General features: G+C 45.0%; 1 protein-coding gene across 2 annotated transcripts in view; it reads left to right on the plus strand.

Annotated features, from left to right (window-relative positions):
- The first annotated feature begins 990 nt into the window (after nt 1–990).
- Nucleotides 991–23,010, plus strand: part of MCPH1 (microcephalin 1) — a 527,088-nt gene continuing 505,068 nt past the window's right edge. Inside the window, exons 1-4 of one of the 2 annotated variants that reach the window (XM_077487779.1) lie at nt 991–1,110; nt 5,560–5,651; nt 5,745–5,863; nt 10,076–10,163. In XM_077487779.1, coding sequence (XP_077343905.1) covers nt 1,056–1,110; nt 5,560–5,651; nt 5,745–5,863; nt 10,076–10,163 — 354 coding nt within the window. In that variant the 5' untranslated portion in view covers nt 991–1,055. Of the gene's footprint in view, nt 1,111–2,103; nt 2,402–5,559; nt 5,652–5,744; nt 5,864–10,075; nt 10,164–23,010 lie in introns of those variants that run through there. The other variant, XM_077487778.1, reaches the window with a different exon arrangement.

A 23,010-nucleotide genomic window follows, 5' to 3' on the forward strand; every position in this document is an offset into this window, starting at 1 on the left:
TCAACCCGCTGGCCAGCAGTGCTCGCCCCCCCCCCCCCTCGCTAACAGGCAGCCCTTCCTCGCCAGCCCTCAAAATTCACTCGCAAAATGTGAGCAGGCGAGTGTAATTTTTAAGGGCTGTGTATATAGATCCGGGGTGATTAGGTTCAAGTGGTGCATGCAATTTTCCAGAAACGTGCCACTCCAGACTTGCGTTTTTAGGGCATGGCAGCCCACTGTCTGCCGGGCGGAGCTGTCTCCAAGTCTGAGCATTGACTTCTTTTCAGGCGTGTTTGCATACTCCACGTGCAGAGCCTGCCAGGAAGTCGGTGCAGCGTTGCGCTAATCACAGGCAGTGAGACATTGTCCCGATGCGTGGCTGCAGAGAACGGGCAATGTTTCACTGCCTGTGATTAGTGCAGCGCTGCACCGACTTCCTGGTGGGCTCTGCACGTGGAGTATGCGAACACGCCTGAACTCATCCTTAGTTTTGAACATAAATTCGATCTAAACAAAAACCAGTGTTGGGGAACCCTCAAAACCAAAATGAAACGATATCCGAATTAGGACAGCTGCAGTATCACAGTGATGCTGCGGCATACATTTTTAATTAACCCAAACTGCTTGGAACTGTTGTGAGGTGACAATGTTGTCTCCCGCCTTGCCACCCTGCCCACATGTTCACAACTAGGCATGGTAACAAATGGTGCACATGTATGTTCTCCTGTCTGCACCCTCAGCATGCCAGTGCAGAGCAAAGATGTGTGCCCACTACATGCATGCACATTGGAAGTAACACAAAGAGCAGCTGGAAATCTGCAACACTGATATACACTATATTTAAAAAAAAAAAAGTATAGCAATTGCTTCACATATACAATATGTTAGAAAATGTAATGTATATCAGTGCAAACCTATACCACTACACAGCAGAGGTGCCCAGCCTCCCCCCCGAGTGCATTCCTCCACGCTGTACACTGTCTCACGTGTCTCTGGCGCTCTGCTGATGACATCACCAGAGCGGAAGTCAGGTTTGAAGCTGTGGCGGGTGAGCAGTGCTGGAAGCTTTGGAGTTCATGGAGCTGGTAGAGACCTTGTCACCAGCCTGCGGGGCGGGCAGCGTCCTTACAGGTAATGGCAAACACACGCCTTTCGTTCCGGGATGAATAGGGTGTGTACGAGTCACAGTCAGGGCATTCCTCTCCTGTCAGCCCGGGTCCCAGTGACTGAACTCACATAGGGATCAATGCAGTATTCACAGTCACTGAGCTCACATAGGGATCAATGCGGTATTCACAGTCACTGAGCTCACATAGGGATCAATGCAGTATTCACAGTCACTGAGCTCACATAGGGATCACTGCTGTAGTCCCAGTCACTGAGCACACATAGGGATCACTGCTGTAGTCCCAGTCACTGAGGACACATAGGGAGCACTGCTGTAGTCCCAGTCACTGAGCACACATAGGGAGCACTGCTGTAGTCCCAGTCACTGAGCACACATAGGGAGCACTGCTGTAGTCCCAGTCACTGAGCACACATAGGGAGCACTGCTGTAGTCCCAGTCACTGAGCACACATAGGGAGCACTGCTGTAGTCCCAGTCACTGAGCACACATAGGGAGCACTGCTGTAGTCCCAGTCACTGAGCACACATAGGGAGCACTGCTGTAGTCCCAGTCACTGAGCACACATAGGGAGCACTGCTGTAGTCCCAGTCACTGAGCACACATAGGGAGCACTGCTGTAGTCCCAGGTGCAAAATATGAACAATAAGATTTTCGAAAGAAAATTCTTTTGAAATTCAACCCATGTATGGTCTGCCTTGGCCTCCAGTGTGTTCATAGAAAACCTCTCCATTACTTCCTGCTCAGTCCTGAAATTTGGTATTTGGGAAGTAAAAAACATTTAAAAGAAGTACTTCACCAGCTGGCCTTATTAACACACACCGTGTGCCCGTCCCCACCCACCTCTGTACTCGCATGCAGTCATAATCGTTATCAGTTCTCACTAAATACACAGCCAATGATTGATAGTTTTGTACCTTCATCTTGCACAGATTGTTCATTTGGCAGAGTGTACAGAAGCTGAGGGATCACATAACAGCCTATGTGTGACAGACTCACTCAGGAAAGAGGCTTTTGGAACGGACTGCAGGCTAGCCTACTGACAATGGATGTGGCTTTTAAGGGAACACTACTCTTTGTGAGGTGTATGCCTGGGGACCCTTGGACTAATGTTACTTTGGATTAAAGTCCTTGTCTCTTCAAGACAAACAGACTCTGGGACTCTAGGTCCATGCTAAGGGCCTAGATGCCACATTTCCAGCAAGAACTGCTCCACACTGTGGGACTCATAGCAGATGTCGATGTCATCAGCAAGCCACCTGAGGGGGATTGCCTGCTATAATTTGTTTATTGCAAGTAGGTCTAGGGTGCCTCCTAAGGGTCTTTTACCCATTGTTGTTTGTGCTAATTAACACCTTAATTAACAGACATCTATTGTCTGTCTGTTGGCAAACTATTGCGGGATCTGTTTATACTTGTAATAATGTGTATTGTTTTTAGTGAGCTTGAAGTCGGCAAGTCTGACCTGAAATGAGACCTTCTGGTGGCTAATTAACTTTGTGTTTGTAGTATATATTGGTTATTATATTCCTGGTTACAGTTTGTATTGTTAGGGTAATATGATCTTAAGGAAGGGGGGTGTTGTCTGTGGTTTATATATTCTGTGTATGTTTTCAAATAGTTCTAATTCTGATTTACGCCAAAACTGGTATTGCCTAGTGGTAGGGATTGTCAGCTCCCACCACTCATTTTCACCCCCTATCCCTAACTCACAATGGAGCACCCAGTCATTAACTCCAATGAAACGATCTTACATCAGGGTTATGGGCTGACCAGAAAGAGTAAGGCTGGCAACAGGTGGCACTGGCAGGCATGTGGAACTGCCAGATGGCATTGGCAGGTGACACTGGTTTGGAACTGGCAGGTGGCACTACTGGCACTGGCAGGTGGCACTGGCACATGGCACTGATTGGCAGGTGGCACTGGTTTGCAAACTGGCAGGTGGCCCTGGTTGGCGGTGGCACTAGTCCCTGGCAGGTGGCACTGATTGGTGGTGGCGCTGGCAGGTGGAACTGATTGGTGTTGGCAGGTGGCACTGGTTGCCACTGGCAGGCACGTGGAACTGCCAGATGGCATTGGCAGGTGACACTGGTTTGGAACTGGCAGGTGGCACTGGCAGGTGGCACTGGTTTGGAAGGGGCAGGTGGCCCTGGTTGGCGGTGGCACTAGTTGTCACTGGCAGATTGCACTGATTGGCGGTGGCACTGGTTGGTGTTGGCAGGTGGCACTAGTTGGCACTGATTGCTGGCACTGGCAGGTGGCACTGATTGGTGGTGGCACTGGCAGGTGGCACTGGTTGGCGGTGGCAGGTGGCACTGGTTGGCAGTGGCAGGTGGCACTGATTGGCACTGGTTGGTGGTGGCAGGTGGTATTGATGGTGGTGGCACTGGTTGGCACTAGCAGGTGGCACTGGTACTGGCAGGTGGCACTGATTAAAGGTGGCACTGGTTGGCACTGGCAGATGGCACTGGTTGGCGCTGGCAGGTGGCACTGGCAGGTTTCACACAGAGCACACTGTTACTGAAATGTAACAGAGGAGCTGTCAGAATTGAGCTTAAAGCGGAGGTCCACCCTAAAGTGGACCTTCCGCTCATTGGAATCCACCGGCGCCACAATTGGCACCTTTCAGGGGGGAGGGGGGTGCAGGTACCTGTACAGTACAGGTATCTGCACCCACTTCCGGTGTAGATTCTGCAGAAGGTACGCCCCTTTCCGCAGAATCTACGCCCCTTTCCGAAAGTCCCCCGCTGTCTCTGGGATCCGTGTGTTTTTCAGCAGGCAGCGGGGGACCATCCTTATTGCGCAGCGCGACTCGCGCATGTGCAGTAGGGAACCGGGAAATTAAGCCGAAAGGCTCCATTTCCTGATTCCCATACCCAAGATGGCGGCAGCAGCACCCGAGAGATGATCGAGAGATCGGCTTCGGGTGCCGACATCGCGGGCGCGCTGGGCGGGTAAGTGTCACTATTTTAAAAGTCAGCAGCTGCAGTATTTGTAGCTGCTGGCTTTAAAAAAAAAAAAAAAAACGGCGGACTCCCGCTTTAATGTCGGAATGGGTGGGACCCAGCCGGGGTGTGAAACTGACAAGTAACAGAGAGGCGGATCTGTCAGATTTGAGCTTGATGCCGGGGTGGGCGGGACTCAGCAGCTATCAAACACCAGCCAACTATTGGGCTGCTTAAGGGGCGGGGCCACATACATGTAATGCCCCGTCCAGATCCCATTGGCTGGTGTTTGATAGTTGCTGGGTCCCGCCCACTCTGGCCGGGTCCCGCCCACCCCGACATCAAGCTCAAATCTGACAGATCCTCCTCTCTCCATTGCGTGTCAGTTTCACACACTTAGCGCGGTGCTGCTGAGTGTGGAGGAGGGAGGAGGACGGCAGTCAGTGTTAATGCGCTGCATGTCTGGGGCATCAATAGTGAGTGGGCTGGTGGCAGCTTAGGCGCCAGGTTGATTTCTGGTCGCATTGGCGACCTGCCGCCTGGGGTTTGTTGAGCCCTGTGCTAAATCGAAAAGATTGTACAGATATTGTATAATCAGATTGTGTAGTGTATGGCCACTTTAATACACATAAAATAAAGTGCAGGGCAAAGCAACACGTTTGCCCAAATGGCCATTCCTGTGCCACAGAAATCTGTTTTCATGGTTAATCTACTACCCTTCCACCTTTTGAGGTTTACAGGCTCAGCTCCTTTCAGATATGGGTTTGCTAGATGACAATGAGAGGATAAGGCTGCTTTCACACTGGGGCGGTATTCAGGCGTTACAGCGCTAAAAATAGCGCCTGTGTAGCGCCTGAAAAAAAACCGGCCCCTTTCCCTCCAGTGTGAAAGCCGGAGGGCTTTCACACTGGAGCGATGCGCTGGCCGGACGGTGAAAAAAGTCCTGCTAGCCGCATCTTTGGAGCGGTGAAGGAGCGGTGTATTCACCGCTCCTATACCGCTCCTACCCATTGAAATCAATGGGACACCGCGGCAATACCGCCGGCAAAGCGCCGCTGCAGCGGCGCTTTGCGGGCGGGTTTAACCCTTTTTCGGCCGCTAGCGGGGGTTAAAACCACCCTGCTAGCGCCCGCAGACCGCCGCTAAAACGACGGTAAAGCGCCGCTAAAAATAGCGGCACTTTACCGCCGACGCCGCTCCCGCTGCAGTGTGAAAGCAGCCTAATGGTTCCACTGTGGCATGCTTGCAAGTTCTTTAATATAGAAAGTAATGGTGTGAAAGATTACTGAAACTGAGAGTGGTGAGTGTTTTATACCAGCCTTTCTCAATCTTTTTAATTCAGAGGAGTTCTAGAAAATATTTTTAGGTCAGAGAGACCTTACAATAAGGGTGAAAGGTAAATACATGCAGCATAACTCGCAACTATACTGGAAACCTGGTCAAAGCAAAAAGAAGCCCTTCACTGAAGATGTTGATAAAATACTTAGCATACACTTTTTTTTCCCCCAGGTGTCACAGCTTATGTGGAAGTGTGGTCATCCAGCAGAACAGAAAATTACTCCCAATCTTTTACTGAGCAGCTCCTTAACTTGGGCGCAAAGGTAAGCAAGCGCACAGTTATCGCTAAACCAAATACGTATGTCAGCTTGTCTTTATTAATGATTAATAATTACTGATTAGTTGTTTGTTTACAGGTCACAAAGCGACTAAACAAACAAGTTACCCATGTTGTTTTTAAAGATGGCAGTGAGTGTACATGGGACAAAGCAGTTAAAAGTGGAGTCAAACTGGTGTCTGTCCTTTGGGTTGATAAGTGAGTATTTTAAATTTTTACAACAATAGAGTTGCTTTTAATATTAGAAATGAATTCAAAAGTGTTTTTGGTTTGCGGTGCTCAGATATAGTGCAGTTTCACTTTGGCTGTTGTGTGATAATTGCTACAAAAAGATAGAAATGCATCCAAAGGGTACCCGGTTGATTTAAAAAAAAAAAAAATACCCTGAAGCGGCGTAAAACTCTAAACCATAAATGAAATATACAGTACTTGTAGTGGAGCTTACCTATATGTAGATGTGGTGGCTGCATTTAGTTTTCTTTGATTAGGCTTTTTTTTTTTCCTCTGTTTTCATCTGGTGTTCTGGCCACTAACACACCCCCTTTACAGTACTCCCACTCTATATGAAGGAACACAGGGGGAATCTTTGGATAACTGCATTGCCAGTCTGGGGGGAGGGCAGTGTTAGATGTACTAGCAGATTTAGATACACTATCACATTGAAGCCAAACTCCAATTATAACTTTATAACCAGTTACAGAAAATATTATTTTTATTTTTTTGCATGGAGGGTTTATGGAAATAAGATGTTCATTGTAAGAATCCCTGCTAGTGTTAACCACTTCGCGCCCGCCCTATAGCCGAAAGATGGCTACAGAGCGGCCGCTAACTGCCGGGAGGCCATCCCTGGACATCCTCCTGTTTACTTCCGCAATGCGTGCTCCCGCGAGCGCGCATCTGGGAAGTTCTGTGCTGGCCGTCTCCTTCGGACACAGCCAGTCACAGGTCGCTGTTAACGGCCAGTGACAGTGTCACGTGTCATTATCCTGGTGCTCCAGGGCCTTCAAAAGTGTAATAGGTAGTCAACAAGTTAGATGTGTAATTTATGCTCCTAGATCACGTGATGGCGCTCCCTGCATGTTGGGCCTCTCTATGTGGCCAGGCTGTGAAAAAGTCCCACACGTGGTATTTTAATACTCAGGAGGAGTAGCAGAATCTTTGGGGGTGTCATTTGTGGCATACACATGGTATGTGAGAGAAATAACCTATTACAATGACAATTTTGTGGAAAAAAATCAAAAAAAAAATTCTTAATTTTGCAAAGAATTGTGGGAAAAAATGACATCAAAAAGCTCACCATGCCTCTTACTAAATACATTGGAATGTCTACTTTCCAAAAAGGGGTCATTTGGGGGGTATTTGTACTTTCCTGACTTGTTCGGGTCACAAGAAGCGAGATAGGCCACCAGTACATCAGATGTGATCAATTTTGTATGATTCACACCATAGCTTGTAGACTCTCTAACTTTCACAAAGACCAAATAATATCCACTAATTTGGGTTATTTTTACCAAAGATATGTAGCAGTATAAATTGTGGCCAAAATTTATGAAGAAAAATTAATAATTTGCATAATTTTGTCACAGAAACAAAGAAAAATGCTTTTTTTTAAAAAAAATGTCGGTCTTTTTTCATTTCTAGCGCAAAAAATAAAAACCCCAGAGGTGATCAAATGCCACCAAAAGAAAGCTCTATTTGTGGGAAAAAAAGGACAAAAAAATCATATGGGTACAGTGTTGCATGACCGAGTAATTGTCATTCAAAGTGTGAGAGCACCGAAAGCTGAAAATTGGTCTGGGCAGGAAGGGTGTTTAAGTGCCCAGTAAGCAAGTGGTTAAATAGTATGTCTCCTCTGTAACTGATACGTTTTCCAGGGTAGACTTTAGGTCATGACACAGGAAGGAGTTTACCAGCTGAGGGTGGATGATGCAGGGTGTGTGCTAATGAGATCCCCTTCCTGTGTCATGATTTAAAGTGCCCAGGAAGTAAGGCAGAAGTAATCAAGCTGTTTTTTTTAATGGCTATTAAGAAAGTGAGGTAAGCGTGTGTAGAATAAATGGAAAGCTGTTTAATTTTTGCAAAATAAGTACTTTAATGCTATATTGGTACACGGGGAGCTGGAATCTAGGAAACAAAAAAGGTGAACTCAGTCTTTAGCTTTTTTCATAAGAAAGATAGCGCCATTGTTCAGGGTGAGCTTCTACTTCCTGGACTGAAAGGCTGGCTTAGATGGGGCACCATCATCTAAATCTTGGTGCCTTTGAATTCTTGGTTGTTTACAAATGTCTGACAAATTGCCCTTGCGGCAGCCTTCCACCTTGTGAACTGCTACAGGCTTACAATCTTCAGGTTTTCAGGGCCGATACAGATTTTTTGGCTGCCTTTCAAGCCAATATCAGGTGCCAATATTCTGTAGATTCAAGCTTTTTATTTTTACACTGTCCTTTTAAATGGTTTTTATTTTTTTATCACTGTTTATTGCTGTCACAAGGAATGTAAACATCCCTTGTGACAGGCAATAGGCAGTGACAGGTACTCTTTATGCAGGGATCAGGGGTCTATTAGACCACAAACTCCTTGTCAGCACTTGAAAGTATTCAAAACGTCAAGATCAGTGTTTTTGAATATGTTCTATTTTTCAAACTGGTGCCTTTAGGATGCCAGTAATTCGGAAGTGACGTCATGACATAGCTTCTGGGTTACTAGATCCGAGACCTGAACAAAGCCGATTTGGCTTTGTTTGTGTCTTCAGCCAGCCGGCGGACTTGCTGGCTGGTTGTTCAGGCCTCCCCGCGGGACGGATGACCCGGGGAAAGAGTGGGAGCGGGGCTATGTCCCCTCCCGCTGCTTGTAATTACATCCGAGCAGCTGCTGGGACACATTGGTTGTCATTACAAGAAAACTGACTGGAATGGTACTGGGGTGATGCAGTTGCATGCATCACCCCAGTACAACCCCTTGATGCAATATCGGTAACATCGATAAGTTTGTTACCGATGCTTAAAAAATAAAAAAAGTGAATATCTGCCGCACCGTTAATCAGTCAACCCTTAGCTCATACAGCAAAGGCACCTTTTTGATTCTCCTGTGACATTTGTTTCACTGCTCTCTTTGTCTGTCGGCTACCAGGGAGAATAGCCAGACAGGAGGAGGAATCATTAGCTTCTAACCATTGACGAAATTCAAATTTTCATGTTGTCAAAAGTGCTATTTAGTCTGCCTAGACTACACATTTTGCCAGAGTGAAGGAAACATTTAAAACACTTGATGGAGTGCATTATCAAGCTACTTCTAAGATGCTTGGGGAATGGAAAAGTGCTCTAGGGCTCGTTCACACTATATGTGCATGAAAACGGCACAGATTTCACTCGCAGAGACCTCAGTTTACACCAATTTTTCAAGCACGTGGACATCAGTTTTCATGCGCATCAGTTATGTGCGCTATTCACACCAATGTTAACGTTGTGTCATTTTATTTATTTTTTTCTCCCGGGCAGAAAACAGCAAACATGTTGCAGATTCCCGTGCAGGAAAAAAATCTGCAGATGAGACCAGTGTTTGGTATAAACATCGCAAATAGAGAACATTTTTTTTTTTTTTTTTTTTGGTGGAGGGGCGGTTTATTTCATTCCACCCAATTGGTTATTCTTTACAAAGTGAAGCTTCACCACATTCACTAAATTCTGGGGGAAGTTCACCCCCTCCTCCTTCTGCCACTGGACAAATTAGAAGGCGCAGCACGCGTGCGCAGTAAGTCTTCCCTGCCGGGTTCCCATACCAGGAATGGCAGCAGCTGCTGCATTTACAGCTGATCTGAAGATCGGCTAGGGTGCTGACATTAGGAGCTCCCTGGACAGGTAAGTCTTCATATATTAAAAGTCAGCAGCTGCAGTATTTGTAGCTGCTGACTATTAATTTTTCGTGGGGTGGCTGGACCTCCTCTTTAACTCCGAGCTGATCCAAAGGCTCTTAATTTAGATCTCATTTACACCATGCCACTCATAGTCCCTTTTTTTATTTTTTTTCATCACGTCATCACCTCTCTTGCATAGAGCAGCCCATTTGTTTCAATGGGCTTCCCTACATGCGATGGAGTGCAGTTTGCTGCACATTAACAATGAGTGGTACTCTTTTATAGTGTGAATGCAGCATTGCTTCTTATTACAAATCTATAAATACTACAATGTCTATAGTCTGGCCACAGGTTTGATTTAGGGTTAGATTGTAAGCTCTAACGAGCAGGGCCCTCTGATTCCTCTTGTACCAAATTGTGATGTAACTAATGTCTGCCCTCATGTTGTTAAGTGCTGAGCAAACTGTTGGCGCTATATAAAACCTGTATATTAATAATAATACACCTAAGCATTCGGTGTTCATCACAATGTTTTACATTACGTTTGTCTGTTTCAGATGTAGAGAAGCAGCTTCTCATGTTGACGAATCCTTATTTCCAGCACTGAATCCGAATGAAGGTTTGCCACATCTTATGAAAAAGAAAGTAAGTAAAATGCTATATGATGTGCCTTAAAGCGATTGTAAATTATGCTGTCACCTAAACATTTTTTGCCCTAATGCAAAGAATGCATTAAGGTAAAAAATGTTTAGGCTTTACAACCAACTTGAAAGCATCACTAAAGGCTAAACTTTTTTTTCTAGTTTTCTATAGACTGGAGAGGGATTGGAACCCCTGTCAACCTGTATTGCTGTCTGTGCCCCTGTCTCTCTCTATCGTTGAAAGTAAAAGAAAATCACAAATTTTGGGGTGCCCCCAGAAAATATAATAAAAGGGAAATCTTCCAATGGGGCTTGTTCTGGTGACCTGGGTGTCCCCAAGGAATCCCCTTTATTTGCAATGATTTCCTCTCACTTCCTGTCTGGCTATGGGACAAGAAGTGAAATGAAGTCTCTGAAATGGGATACAGATGGCAAAAAAATCTGATAGATTATAACCCTTTCTTACTCTAAAATAAAGGAAAAAAAGTTTAGCCTATAGTTATACTTTAAGGAATGACCTACTTTAACTGAAGAAATAATTGTCATGTTTTTAATGATGTACACGTCATTCGTTTGTCTCCTGTCAGTTGCAGGCTGGCCCCAAGTTACAAACAAGATAAGGGCTGTAGGTTTGTCCTTAAGTTGAATCTGTTTGTAAGCCGGAGTAGGTACATTTTTTAAGTTCAGCTCCAGCCAGAATTATTTTTCTCAAGTCATCTTCCAGGACGGCACACCTGAGAGATGAGAGGCTCCTCCCTACAGGAAACACAATCAATCGACAGCTGTTTTAAGTCCCCACCCTTCCCCTTGATCCTCAGTTTTTGATTGTGTTTCTCCCTACACAGCGAAACTGTTTTTTTTTTTTTTTTCCAAATGACCCGAAGCCTGGGGCTGGTGGTCTCCCCCTGGGAGCCGGACCACAAGCCTGGGAAGCCTCTGGATCTGGTAGGATATTCTTGTCCTTCCTGGGGGGTTCCCCTATCTTTTCCTCAGGGGGGGCAGCAGAAATTGGAAGAGCCCCCCTGAGAGCTGAAGGACCCTGGGTACAGTGGTGTACCCAGAACTTCAGGGGCCATTATCCTGTCTCCCCTCCTTACCTGTACAGGTGGCTGTTCAGGCGGGGGTGCTGGCCATCGGTTCTTTCCAGGGGGATCATGTCCCCGACTCCTGGGTCCCCGGTAGCTCGCGTGGGCTGCCGGAGAGGGCGTGGCAACAAGCACCCGCATCATTTTCAAACTTCGGGAAAATGGCGGCGGCGTTCTTACCCAGGAGGGAAGGCTGAGAGTCAGTAGGAGCAGGCGCCCACATCCTCCTTTCTCTAGAGCGAGGAGGCACCAGTTTACTACGGTGGATGTCTGCCTTAACCACCTCAGATGGGAAGATGGGAATGAGGAATGGAAGCCATTGCCCCCCCCCCCCCCCCCCCCCATGTATATAGACTGACTGGTACAGTGCAGGACACAGCCTAACCTGGCACCTCCCTATGGGGACAGCAGTTGGGGAGGGGAGCACTTTGGCGGCTATCCTCCTTGCGTGTGGACCATAAGGATGGAAAAGCAAGCCCGCTGGCTGTGGCAAAAAGAGGAAGACGACAACGGTGAGTACTTTCCTTTTGCTGTGGGAATTTAGCTGCAAAATCCCCAATTCCAGCCAGAGGGTTTCTGGGCATTTGAGATCTCCCCTGGGGTCTGGATTCAAATAGCCCTTAAGCTTCTGCTAAAAACACCAGCTGCAGCTCCCTCTTACATCAGAGAAGCTGTATGGTGGACAGGTGGTGCAGAGGAACGAGTGTGCCTAAACCACCTCAGATGAGAAAGAGGTAGGTAGGCCATTGCTCCCCCTTCCCCGTGTATATACTGACTGGTGCAGTGCAGAACCTGGGGTCGGGATACAAATAGCGCAGACGCCACTGCTAAAACCACCAGCCACAGCTCCCTCTTACAGCAGAGACACTGTGGTTATCGCAGCAGTAGGTTGCCAGCCTCTCCCTACATGCCCAGTTGTGGTACATTAGTAGGGATGAATATGGCGTACAGAGGGGACCTGGTAGATACAAAGTTACTTACAGGCCAGGTATACCACTGAACAAGTGATTAATTGGGCAGTGTTTGGTGGATTCAGAAGCTCCCCTGGTCAGCAGGTGCACTAGGTTACCGGCCCTATTAACCCAGCTGCTAGGAATCTGAAGTTGCTTCACAATGTTTAAAAGCTGACCTAACATTCAAGGATGGGCAGAGACCAAGCTACTGTGTGGCACAGTAGGGGTTCCCTTGTGACAGATCCTCCTTTTGGGGGTTGCTTGCTATAGTTAACTTTCATAAGCTCCAACCTCCCACTCCACGTTTACACTGTGGTTATATTATAGTATAGGAGGTAAGAAGAAACTTTTTTTATTGGTTTGGGCTACAGTCCACTCAGTGGCAGATCTAAAGGCGATTCACCATAGATCGCTTCCTACATTCTTTTAATTGAGGATTTTCTGTGCAAACCTACGCAAGAGCTACATAATTGCTTGTTTGAAGCCTGCAAATAGCTATTTACCCCCCCCAGGCTAAACTGGTAACCACCTCTTCTAGAGGCTGTCTTAAATCGGTCTCTAGGGCTGGGCTCATTTGAGACTTTAGTTGCTAATCAGCACCACCTGGATATGTGCTGGCTAGCGTTTGCTCAGTCTATGGAGATAAGGTAGGACAACAATTACTAATAGTAGGGTGTCCAACCATTTTAGGATTTGTTCCTTCACTGGTGGTGAGGTTTATTATCTACAGCCCAGGCTATGCCTATGAAATAAATTGCCTGTTGGTTATTTCATAAAGAGATAGACCATGACTCCTCATTGGCTGCACACCAGTAGACCTCAGTAGTGAAAGTTTGTCCTTGCTGGGATGTTTTTGTGGCACAGCAGAAATACACATTGAGATTTGTGACATCTCTGCTTATAAGGGCTATATTGCTGTACATGAGAAATGCACTGCACTGAAGCTTGTTTGCTGTCCTTTATATACTAAAGGTACTGCTTTGTTTGGCTACAGATCAGAAAAATACAACAGTGAAGGTGGTCTGTACTTTCTGGTTTTGTGCTGCACAGCAGAAATGCACATCATTGAGTCTGGTGACATCTCTGCTCATAATGGTTATATTGCTGCACATCAGACATACACAAGATTGAGGTCTGTCTGTGGGGCTTTGTGTCCTGTTTTACTGCCTTGTTGGTTACTTATCAGAAAGGCAGCAGTGAAGTCTGATGGTCCTGATTTGAGTGGCGTTGTGCTGATTCAGACAGTGCTATTAACGGCAATGGCTGCCGAGTTTAAACATGCGATTTGACATGTTGAGTCGCATGACAAATCATTTCAATATGGATGTGCTATCTCTATTCATAGTGTTTTATTGTTGCACATCAGATATATACAGCATTAAGGTCTGCGAGGTTTTGTGTCCTGTATTACTGCCTTATCAGAAAGGCAGCAGTGAAAATTGATGGTTCGAATTTGTTGGGCTACATAGCAGAAATACAAATTGAACCCCTGCCAGGTGTAGTACATATACTGCCTTTGGTAATCCATGTAGCACCACAAAGTGGTGTTGTGCTGATTTTAGCCATGCGATTTGACATGTTGAGTCGCAAAGCCAAATCGCTTCAATATGGATGTGCTATCTCTATTCAGAATTGTTATATTGTTGCACATCAGACATATACAAGATTGAAGGTTGTCTGTCCTTTATGTCTTGCATATACTGCCTTATTGGCTGCATATCAGAAAGGACACAGCAGTGAAGATTGCTTGTCTTTTTCTGATTTTGTTTTTGCTGCTCAGCGGAGAGACACATTGAGGATGGTGGCATCTCTGCTCAGTATTGGTATATTGCTACACATCAGACATGCACAAAGATTGAATGTTTGTGTCCTGTATGTCCTATATTTACTGCCTTATCGTTTGTATATCAGGCACAGCAGTGAGCAGTGTTTCTCATGGATCTACCTTTCTGCATCTTAGGGATACACAGCAGGGGTTTGTTGGCTGCAATCCTCCAGGGAGTCACAGCATTGGGGACCCCTTACTTGTTCGACCTGAAAATTGCATTTTTTTTTTCCCTGCGACCTGTGTAATCTTGAGGTCTGTGGATCCAGGAATCAGGGACTGCTGGTGTCGCACAGACACAAATGGTACCCATTGGAAGCCATAGTATATGACTTCTCATGCGTCTTGCAGTCCCAAGTCGCAGGTTGGGTCGCACGGGTGTGGGAACCCTAAACTTATCTGTCCCTTCTGATTGAGGTTTTGCTACACAGCAGGAATACTCTTCATGGCGTTATTGTTTTATTTTGCAGCAGACCAGAAAGATTGCAGCTGTAAAGGCTGTCTGTCTTTTTCCTCAGTGTCTGCTTTTATGTTGTTGCACAGCAGAAATACTCAAGATTGAAGCTTGTTGGTGCTTTCTGTTTCAGAAAAACACAATGCTGCAGGTTGCTTGTGTCCTTTCTCAGTGTTGGTTCTATCTGAACTACACTACAGAAGTGCATGACAGAAAGGATTGTCTTGTGTTCCATATTTTTCCCTGTGGCATAGCAGAAATGCACAACACGGGAGTTGGTGTTCATATTAATCTTATAACTGTATTTGGTGGTTTGTCAGAAATACACAACATAGAAGTTTGGGTCTTTCTGTCTTTATATTTATAGCCTTGTTTTTCTGTACATAGGTAAAACACAACAGTAAAGGGGGTTCCTATCCTTTCTGTATTTATATATCAGTTATGACCTAGCTAGCTGCACTAAAGAAATGCGCAGCATTTAGGGTTTGCTTGAGTCTTAATGTTTTTACGTCTTGGCAGCACATCAGAAAACCAGACTGTGAGGACTGTTTGTCTACATTGAGGTTCAGATTTGGGTCTCTTCCCATATTTGATATATTGGTTTAGCTAGTCACACTCAGGCACACAACATTGTGGTCTATGCTTGTGTCCTTTCTGTCTAAATCTATTGTGCCGTGCCCACAATCTATGATCATTTTATTTGTGATATTAATAATACATGTATCACCTTTTTGTTTTTCAGCCTTCTTTTCCATGGAGGGGCCAGGAGTTTGGGCTGCAGATGCCACATGTCAGAAAACCTTGACCACTTACATTCAGGGATGCCAGAACCATTTCCTAGGGTTGAAGCCCTGTAGGGTTATGGGACACTGGAGAAAGGGGATAATGAATCGCCCTGTTTAGTAAGAACTTGGAGAGTTCTGTTCAGAGGAGTATTAGGGCCTGAGGATGGAGTATAAAGATGTATACCCGATCGAATAGGTTTCGGCTCGGTGCATGGCCTTCATTTCGCCCTTTTAGCAAAACTAGACCTAGCAATATGGGTAGTCTACTCCTGCTAGGGACTTTAATCTCCTGAAGAAGGCTCTCGGGCATAAGTAAGGACATAGATTGGGCATGCCTTAAACCCAGGGTTCAAGCTTCTGTTAATCTATTTCCCTTAAGTAGGCTTCCCTTTAGTCTTTTGCTGACATAAAGATAAAAAGGAACAGTTGCAGTTTTATTTCCCTCAACAGGGTAGTGTTAAGACAGGCCCTCTTATTGATTAATGTAGTGTCCTTGTCTTACACAGGTCTCTTATTTATCTTTTTAGTGGTTCTAAGTAGCACCTACAGGCACAATAGGCCATGGTTGTTAGATGTGTGAGATAGGCAACATTGCTAACCTACAAGTTTAACATGTTTTCTGATTCCATTTTTAAGAGCCCATTTCGCCTAGATACTGCATCCGAAGCGGAAAAGGCAGGAACATCTGTGGAGCAGACCTGCAGATCAGCCGCATGATCCAGCTAAGATGCCTTCATCAAGCATATGAGCGTATGGAGTGGAGGTAAAGCTCACTGCAGAACCAAGGTTCGCCAAGAGGGTCTTGCAGTGGCCCCACCCTAAGGTAGGCCTGAGGTACTTGTTTATCCTCTCAGGTGTGCCGTCCTGGAAGATGACTTGAGAAAGGTACCAGTTACTTACCGGTAACTGTATTTCTGGGAAATCTTCCAGGACGGCAGGCCTACTTCCCGCCCGTTGGAGGAGGGAAAATTCTAGAACACTAGAAGGTGAGTACCTATGAGGAATGATTTCCCTTGTGAACCTGGTTCAGGAGTTACTTCTCTACAAACTGAGGATCAATGGGAAGGGTGGGGACTTAAAACAGCTGTCGATTGATTGTGTTTCCTGTAGGGAGGAGCCTCTCATCTCTCAGGTGTGCCGTCCTGGAAGATTTCCCAGAAATACAGTTACCGGTAAGTAACTGGTACCTTTTTTAAAATCTTTTTGGATAGCAGGTTTGTTTTGCTGTCTGTGCCCCTGTTCAGAAGATTTCACCTCACTTTCTGTCCCAGTGACAATTGGATTTTGAAAAATTTGGGTTATTGTGGAAATGAGCCTTGGTGATGATAAAGCCTTGGTGGAGGTACCTTTTTTTTTCCATAATGACTCTTGCAGGGTGAATTTCCCTTCCTAGGGGTAGATTTTCTCTTGCTTCCTGTTGTTGCCCTCTGTTTTGTAAGTAGGAGTCGTTTGTAAGTCAGATGTTTGTAACTAGGGGACCCAACTGTGCATGATACCAGTGTTTAGTATAAACATTGCACATAGAGAACAATTTTTTTTTTTTTTTTCCTTGCACCTGATTGGTTATTCTTTAAAAAGTGAAGCTTCACTATATTCTGGGGAAAGTTCGGCCCCCTCCTCCCTCCACCACCCGTCCAATTAGAAGGCACAGTGCGTATGCGCAGTAGGGAACCAGCTGTGAAGCAGAAAGGCTTCACTGCTGGGTTACCTTACCATGAATGGCAGTGGCTGCAGTTTTATTTTATTTTCCCAATCTGAAGGCAGCCATTAACTGTAAATCCAAATCGTAAACCTTTTGCTTTCTGTTCTGAATGCATAAAAGATGCATTCATGTATATTAATCAAAAGTCTGTTTACCAAATTGCTGTTTAGTAATTCAGATCTTCATTTTACATTATTGTGGCTATAGTACATTTTGTGGTGTATTGTAAAAGGCACATGCCTATAAAATACATTGCTTATAAAAATGCTGTACAGAGTGTTTTTTTTTTTTTCTTTCGGCCAAGTTTTTTAATCTGTAGTGCCATAAAATGACACTGAAATTATCAGTGAACTTTGTGTTTGAGTTCTCAGTGCAGCAATTGCATGCCTGAACGCCACAATAACTAGAATATAGGGAAATGAAATGTTAACTGTATTTTTGAAACTTTTATGATGCTGGCAGAATGATAAAGGAATTAAATGCACCTTTAATTTGCAAAGGGGTTGTAAAGGCAGAATGTTTTTTATCTTAATGCATTCTATGCATTAAGATAAAAATCCTTCTGTGCGCAGCAGCCCCACTCAGCCCCCCTAACACTTATCTGAGCTCCCTCTCTGTCCAGTGATGTCTACGAGTGTCTTAGCCATCCGAGATTCTGCCTCCTGACTGGCTGAGACACAGCAGCGCCATTGGCTGCCACTGCTGTCATTTAAAAGCAGCTAGCCAATCAGGAGAGAGGTGTGCGGGGCCAGGGCTCTGTGTCTGAATGGACACACGGAGCTGTGACTTGGCTTGGTTGACCCCATAACGAGCTGCTTGCTGTGGGAGAACTGAACAGGGGGAGGGGCCTGATCACAGAATAGGGACCGGAGACGAGGAGGATCTGGGTTGCCCTGTGCAATCCACTGCAAAAAAACAGGTAAGTATAACATGTTTTGTTATTTCGATAGGGGGAAAAAAAACAAGACGTTACAATCATTTTAACAGCACAAGGTCATATAGGAAAGGACTAGGAGAGCTGTTGCAAGAATTGCAATATCTCTGAGTTCAGAGAAATTAGTGTACTTGAGGGTATATGAACATCTGACCACCCTCCAGTGTCTATAGCTACTCTTGGAGTCATGAAAATGCTATGAAAAAAGTTTATTTATTTTTTTTAATAGTTTTCATGCTGTAATATGATGTACTCAGATTAGTGTTTAGATGAGTGCTTCATTAAGCCTTTTCTTGACAAGTGACAATTGAACCCTGGGTGCCCAAACCAAATTTTAAGTTTATAAACTGTATGTCAGTTAACTTGACTATGTGACGGACATGGCATCAGACCCCAGCCACCTTCACCAACTTGTGACAATTTGTGGATTTGGTTAACTAAGGAACCCTTTATACTCAAATCAATCACTGCCACTAGCATATTAGCACAACATGAAAGCTTTACCTCAACATGAAGCCCTCTAGCAGCGTGCTCTCATCCCTGACAGGGCTTTCATTTTCACCTGGTTTACCTTCCAGATTCCTGGGCTCCAGGCAGTTTGAATGGCCCAGCCACAATGGTGTCACTTCATGCATGCATGGGAGTCATGGCTGTGGCACAGAGGTTTGAAGGGATGGCATGTGTATGTGATGTCACTAGCTCCAGAAACAGTCAATATCCCCTAAACCAGGAGTCGCCAACTTGCAGGCCGCACTCAGCCTGCCGCCACTAAATGTCCGGCCTGTCAGTGCACCTGGCCTGCAGACATTTTAACCCCAGTCGGCTTTCTTGGGATAACAACCAAAGCAGCCAAGATGCTGCCTCTGCTTTTATCCTAAGCAGCGGGATAACAGCCACCGGCCCTCCCATGCCACCTAGAGGCCCGAGCGACCAGCTGGAACCTCTGCTGGCTGGCCAAAGAGCCGAACGAAGCTGGGATCAGCTTCGATCGGCTCTCGAATCTAGTAACCCATAAGTGATGGCAGCCTTAAAAAGAGCCAATCTTGTTGTTTTTAAATGCTTTTAAGTGCAAAGGAGGGATTTTTTTTGTCTTATAGATGCCAGATCCCTCCATAAAGAGTACCTGTCACTGCCTATTATTGTTCACAAGGGATGTTTACATTCCTTTTGACAGCAATAAGTGATCAGAATTTTCTTTTTAAGGGAACAGTGTATAAATAATAATAAAAAAAAAGTAAATAAAATAAATAATTTTTTTTTTTAAAGCGCCCCCTCCCTCCGTGCTTGCGTGCAAAAGCGAGCGCATACCTAAGTCGTGAGCACAGATCTAAACGATGTTCAAACCACACGTGAAGTATCGCCGCAATCGTTAGAGCGAGAACAATAATTCTAGCACAAGACCTCCTCTGTAACTCTAAACTTGTAACCTATATCATTTTTTTAAACCGTCGCCTATGGGGATTTTTAGGTACCATAGTTTGTCACAATTCCACAAGTGTGTGTAATTTTAAAGCGTAACGGGGGGGGGGGGGGGCTGTGTAATATGCAGGAAGGGCAGGGTAGAAGGGGGGCTATGTATGTGCAAGGGGCGGTCTGTGTAATATAAAGGGTTCCAGATTAGTATGTTAATTTATTAGCAGGTGAAAGCAGCTCTCCATGCATTCACATACATTGAATCCGGCCCTTAAGTGGAAAAAGGTTGCTGACCCCTTCTCTAAATGGTGCATGTTTGGGAGAAATTCCTTTACCTACAAATAAGCATGTCCATGCAGTGTTTACTACTGCTTTAACAATTTTGGAATATTGTTTAATAAAAGAATGTTGAACAATGGTGCAAACAAAATATTTACAGAAAGAAGGTACTACAAAGGAAAAAGACAGTAAAAGTGAAAAGTGCAAGATGAATCAGTGGCTCTCTTAGATCTTGGCTGATGTTCCTTGTTTGATATTAAAAGAGAGCTCTAGACTGCTTTTCTGGTCCTATTCTGGTTCTGGGTGTGGACAGAAATGATCTGACCAACAAGAAGTCCTGAGAAGTGGCCGATTGGATATAACATTGTTTATGACGATATAGGGCCACTACCTAGAATAGTTTTGTACATGTATTCATATCTTTGTATACTTACAGGCTGCATTCTGGTAACTTTGTATATTATTATACAGCATGGAACGACCATTTGAATTAATACAAATATGATGGATAGCTAGGAGAAGCAATGTGTCCATTTTGCCTCCAGTACTTTCTAATATAGTGGTGTTTGAGAGATATTTACCTGTATCAATTAGCAGTAATTTAAGTGCAGAGTTATGACATAAACTGAAGTTTTGATTCCCTAGGATGAGGTAGACAGAAATGTATATTCGCTAATTACTTCAGCTAAACTATTTACGGTGGGTGGGTATCTGCTTAAGATTAGCAATTACTTGAGCCTGGATCTGCATTGAAAACTGAAGTTTTTGACTGCTATTAGAGTGAGACTTGTGTAGAGGCCATAACCCTTTGTAGAGCGGCCTTAATTAACTGGGCTTACCGGTTACCTCCACTTGGCTTGTCCTTTCACGTCTAGGGGATCCCAGGGTTGATACCCAACAACTTGCTGACACAAAGTCCTTTTGAAAGGTTTTATTTTTCAGTGATAACATCCAATAACACAGTCTCTCATGGGAACAGAACATGGGTGAAGAACTCAGGCACCTTGAACTGCAGATCTAACAAAGTCTCTAATTCCACCTAGAGAGTAGCCACTTGCAGCTGGGTACTTCAAGGCTGAACAGATCTCTAGCCAGAGATCATGGCAGTTAGCACGTTGACTCAAGACTTTAAACAGTCCTATGAAGGTGTACAAGTTGTAACTAAGGGTGAACAGGAACCCTTTTCTTCAGTACCTGGAACGTTCTCTGTCTCCTTAATAGTACTGGAAAAAGGGTGGATTCGTCAATGTCCTTCCCAACTCAGTAACTAGCCACTTATCAGGATGCCACTTGTCAGCCCTCCTCCGAAGAGTCCTCCCCCGGTCACTTCCACGAGCTGTGGTGCCCCTCCAAGCCGAGAGCACACCCGGACACCTTGAATCCTCCCTCAGTTACTGCGCCTCGGACCAGCCGGTTCCGAGACTTGGAAACAGACGGATCCCTACCCCAGACCAGACGGGTCTATTAGGGGCATCTAACAGGAACATGTTGCGGGATGTCGAACAACCTGTGACCGGGACCCCTCACGGGGCTACCCCGGTCCTGGAACAAACAGACCACCCGGGGTTCAAAAACTCCTCCTGAACACATGACCCACACATCTTAAGTACCCCCTCCCAGACTCCCCAGCGGGGCCCGACACTCCCACTGATTGGTTCTGAGAAGGTTGATACTCAAAACGTCCAACCAGGCCTGGTTCTGGCCTGTCATGTGCACCTCCCTGTTCACATGACCAAGCAGAACTTCTAACATAGCCCAGCCAGACTGATGTCAAGGCCAACCTACGTAATTAACCCTCATAACCCCTACTGTTCTGAGGCAAAAAAAAAAATTTCATTTGTATGACACTTTATCCAAAATGTCATCCGCTACACTTGGATATGAATTGTCCTGTTAATGGCGTATCAATGGGTTAAATCAAAAGGTTGTGTGATTGCCCTGCTTTTTTCTTTTTTTTTATGTTGGTTAATAGGGTTGGGAGAGGCTGCAGTATCCTCTCCTAATGTCCTAAAGGGTGGGGGGGGGGTCACTGCTCCCGACTGAATTTCGAACAACGCGACTGCCCTGTCTCTCACCAATCCTTATCATAGTATTTATTTTGCCTTTCTTCATAATTTGAGTTATTTTTAAAAAAAAATGTTTACCACTTCAGCCCCGGAAGAATTTACCTCTTCCTGACCAGAGTACTTTTTGCGTTTTGGCACTGTGTAGCTTTAACTGAATCTGCGCGTTCGTGCGACCTGGCTCCCAAACAAAATTGACGTCCTTTTTTCCCACAGATAGAGCTTTCTTTTGGTGGTATTTGATCACCTCTGTTGTTATTTTTTGCGCTATAAACAAAAAAATAGTGACAATTTCCTCAGTTTAGGCCAATACGTACTCTTCTACATATTTTTGGTATACAATCGCATTAAGCATTTGGTTTGCGCAAATGTTGTAGCGTCTAAAAAAATAGGGGATAGTTTTATGGCATTTTTATTGATGATGATTTTTTTTTTAAACTAGTAATGGCGGCGATCAGCAATTATTATTTTTTTTTTTTTTCGTGACTGCGACATGATGGCGGACACATCGGACAATTTTGACACATTTTTGGGACAATTGGCCTTAATACGGCGATTAATACTATAAAATTGCATTGATTTACTATAAAAATGTAATTGGCAGTGAAGGAGTTAACCACCAGGTGGCGCTGTAGGAGTTAATTGTGTCCTAGGGAGTGATTCTAACTGGGGGGGGGGGGGAGCTGTCTGACACGTCACTGAACACCGCTCCCGATTACAGTGAGCGCTGATCAGTGACAGTGTCATTAGGCAGAACGAGAGATGTTTGTTTACATTAGCATATTCCCAGTTCTTCCTCGTCATGAGATGTTCATGGGTATCCCCGCAGACATCGAGTCCGAGGGACCCGCGATCACTGTCACTGAGCTCCCGGCGGGCGCGTGCCTGCAAGCCGCCTCTTAAAGGGCAACATACAGGTACGTTAATCTGCCTGTACATGCCCTTCCACCACATTATATCTGCGCGAGGTGGCCGGGAAGCCGTTGAACATGTAAGGATTTATTTGGTATGCTTTTTTAATAAATACCCTACTCATGGTTTTTATAATAAGCTGACAAACCATATTTAAAAAATGCTTTTTTTCTTGTCCATTGAGGCATGCAGGAAGTTGCACCTTGAGGTTATAATGTTGCACGTAGGATAATTGGATATTGCCAAACCAAATCATTGGCATGGAAAAAAAAACGCTCTAAACTCATCGCATTAGCATATTGGGAGGGGGGGGGTATGGTAGGAAAATGTTGAACTGTACTGCAGCTTTAACTACTTCCCGCCCACATGGAGTCATATGAACTTTAAGGGTCTATATCTAGATGATGTCTGCAGAAACAGGCATCATCCAGATATCTTATAGCTAC

Source organism: Lithobates pipiens, unplaced genomic scaffold, assembly GCF_037356315.1.
Source record: "Lithobates pipiens isolate NorthernLeopardFrog02 unplaced genomic scaffold, aLitPip1_a1.2 Scaffold_18, whole genome shotgun sequence".
Lineage (NCBI taxonomy): Eukaryota > Metazoa > Chordata > Amphibia > Anura > Ranidae > Lithobates > Lithobates pipiens.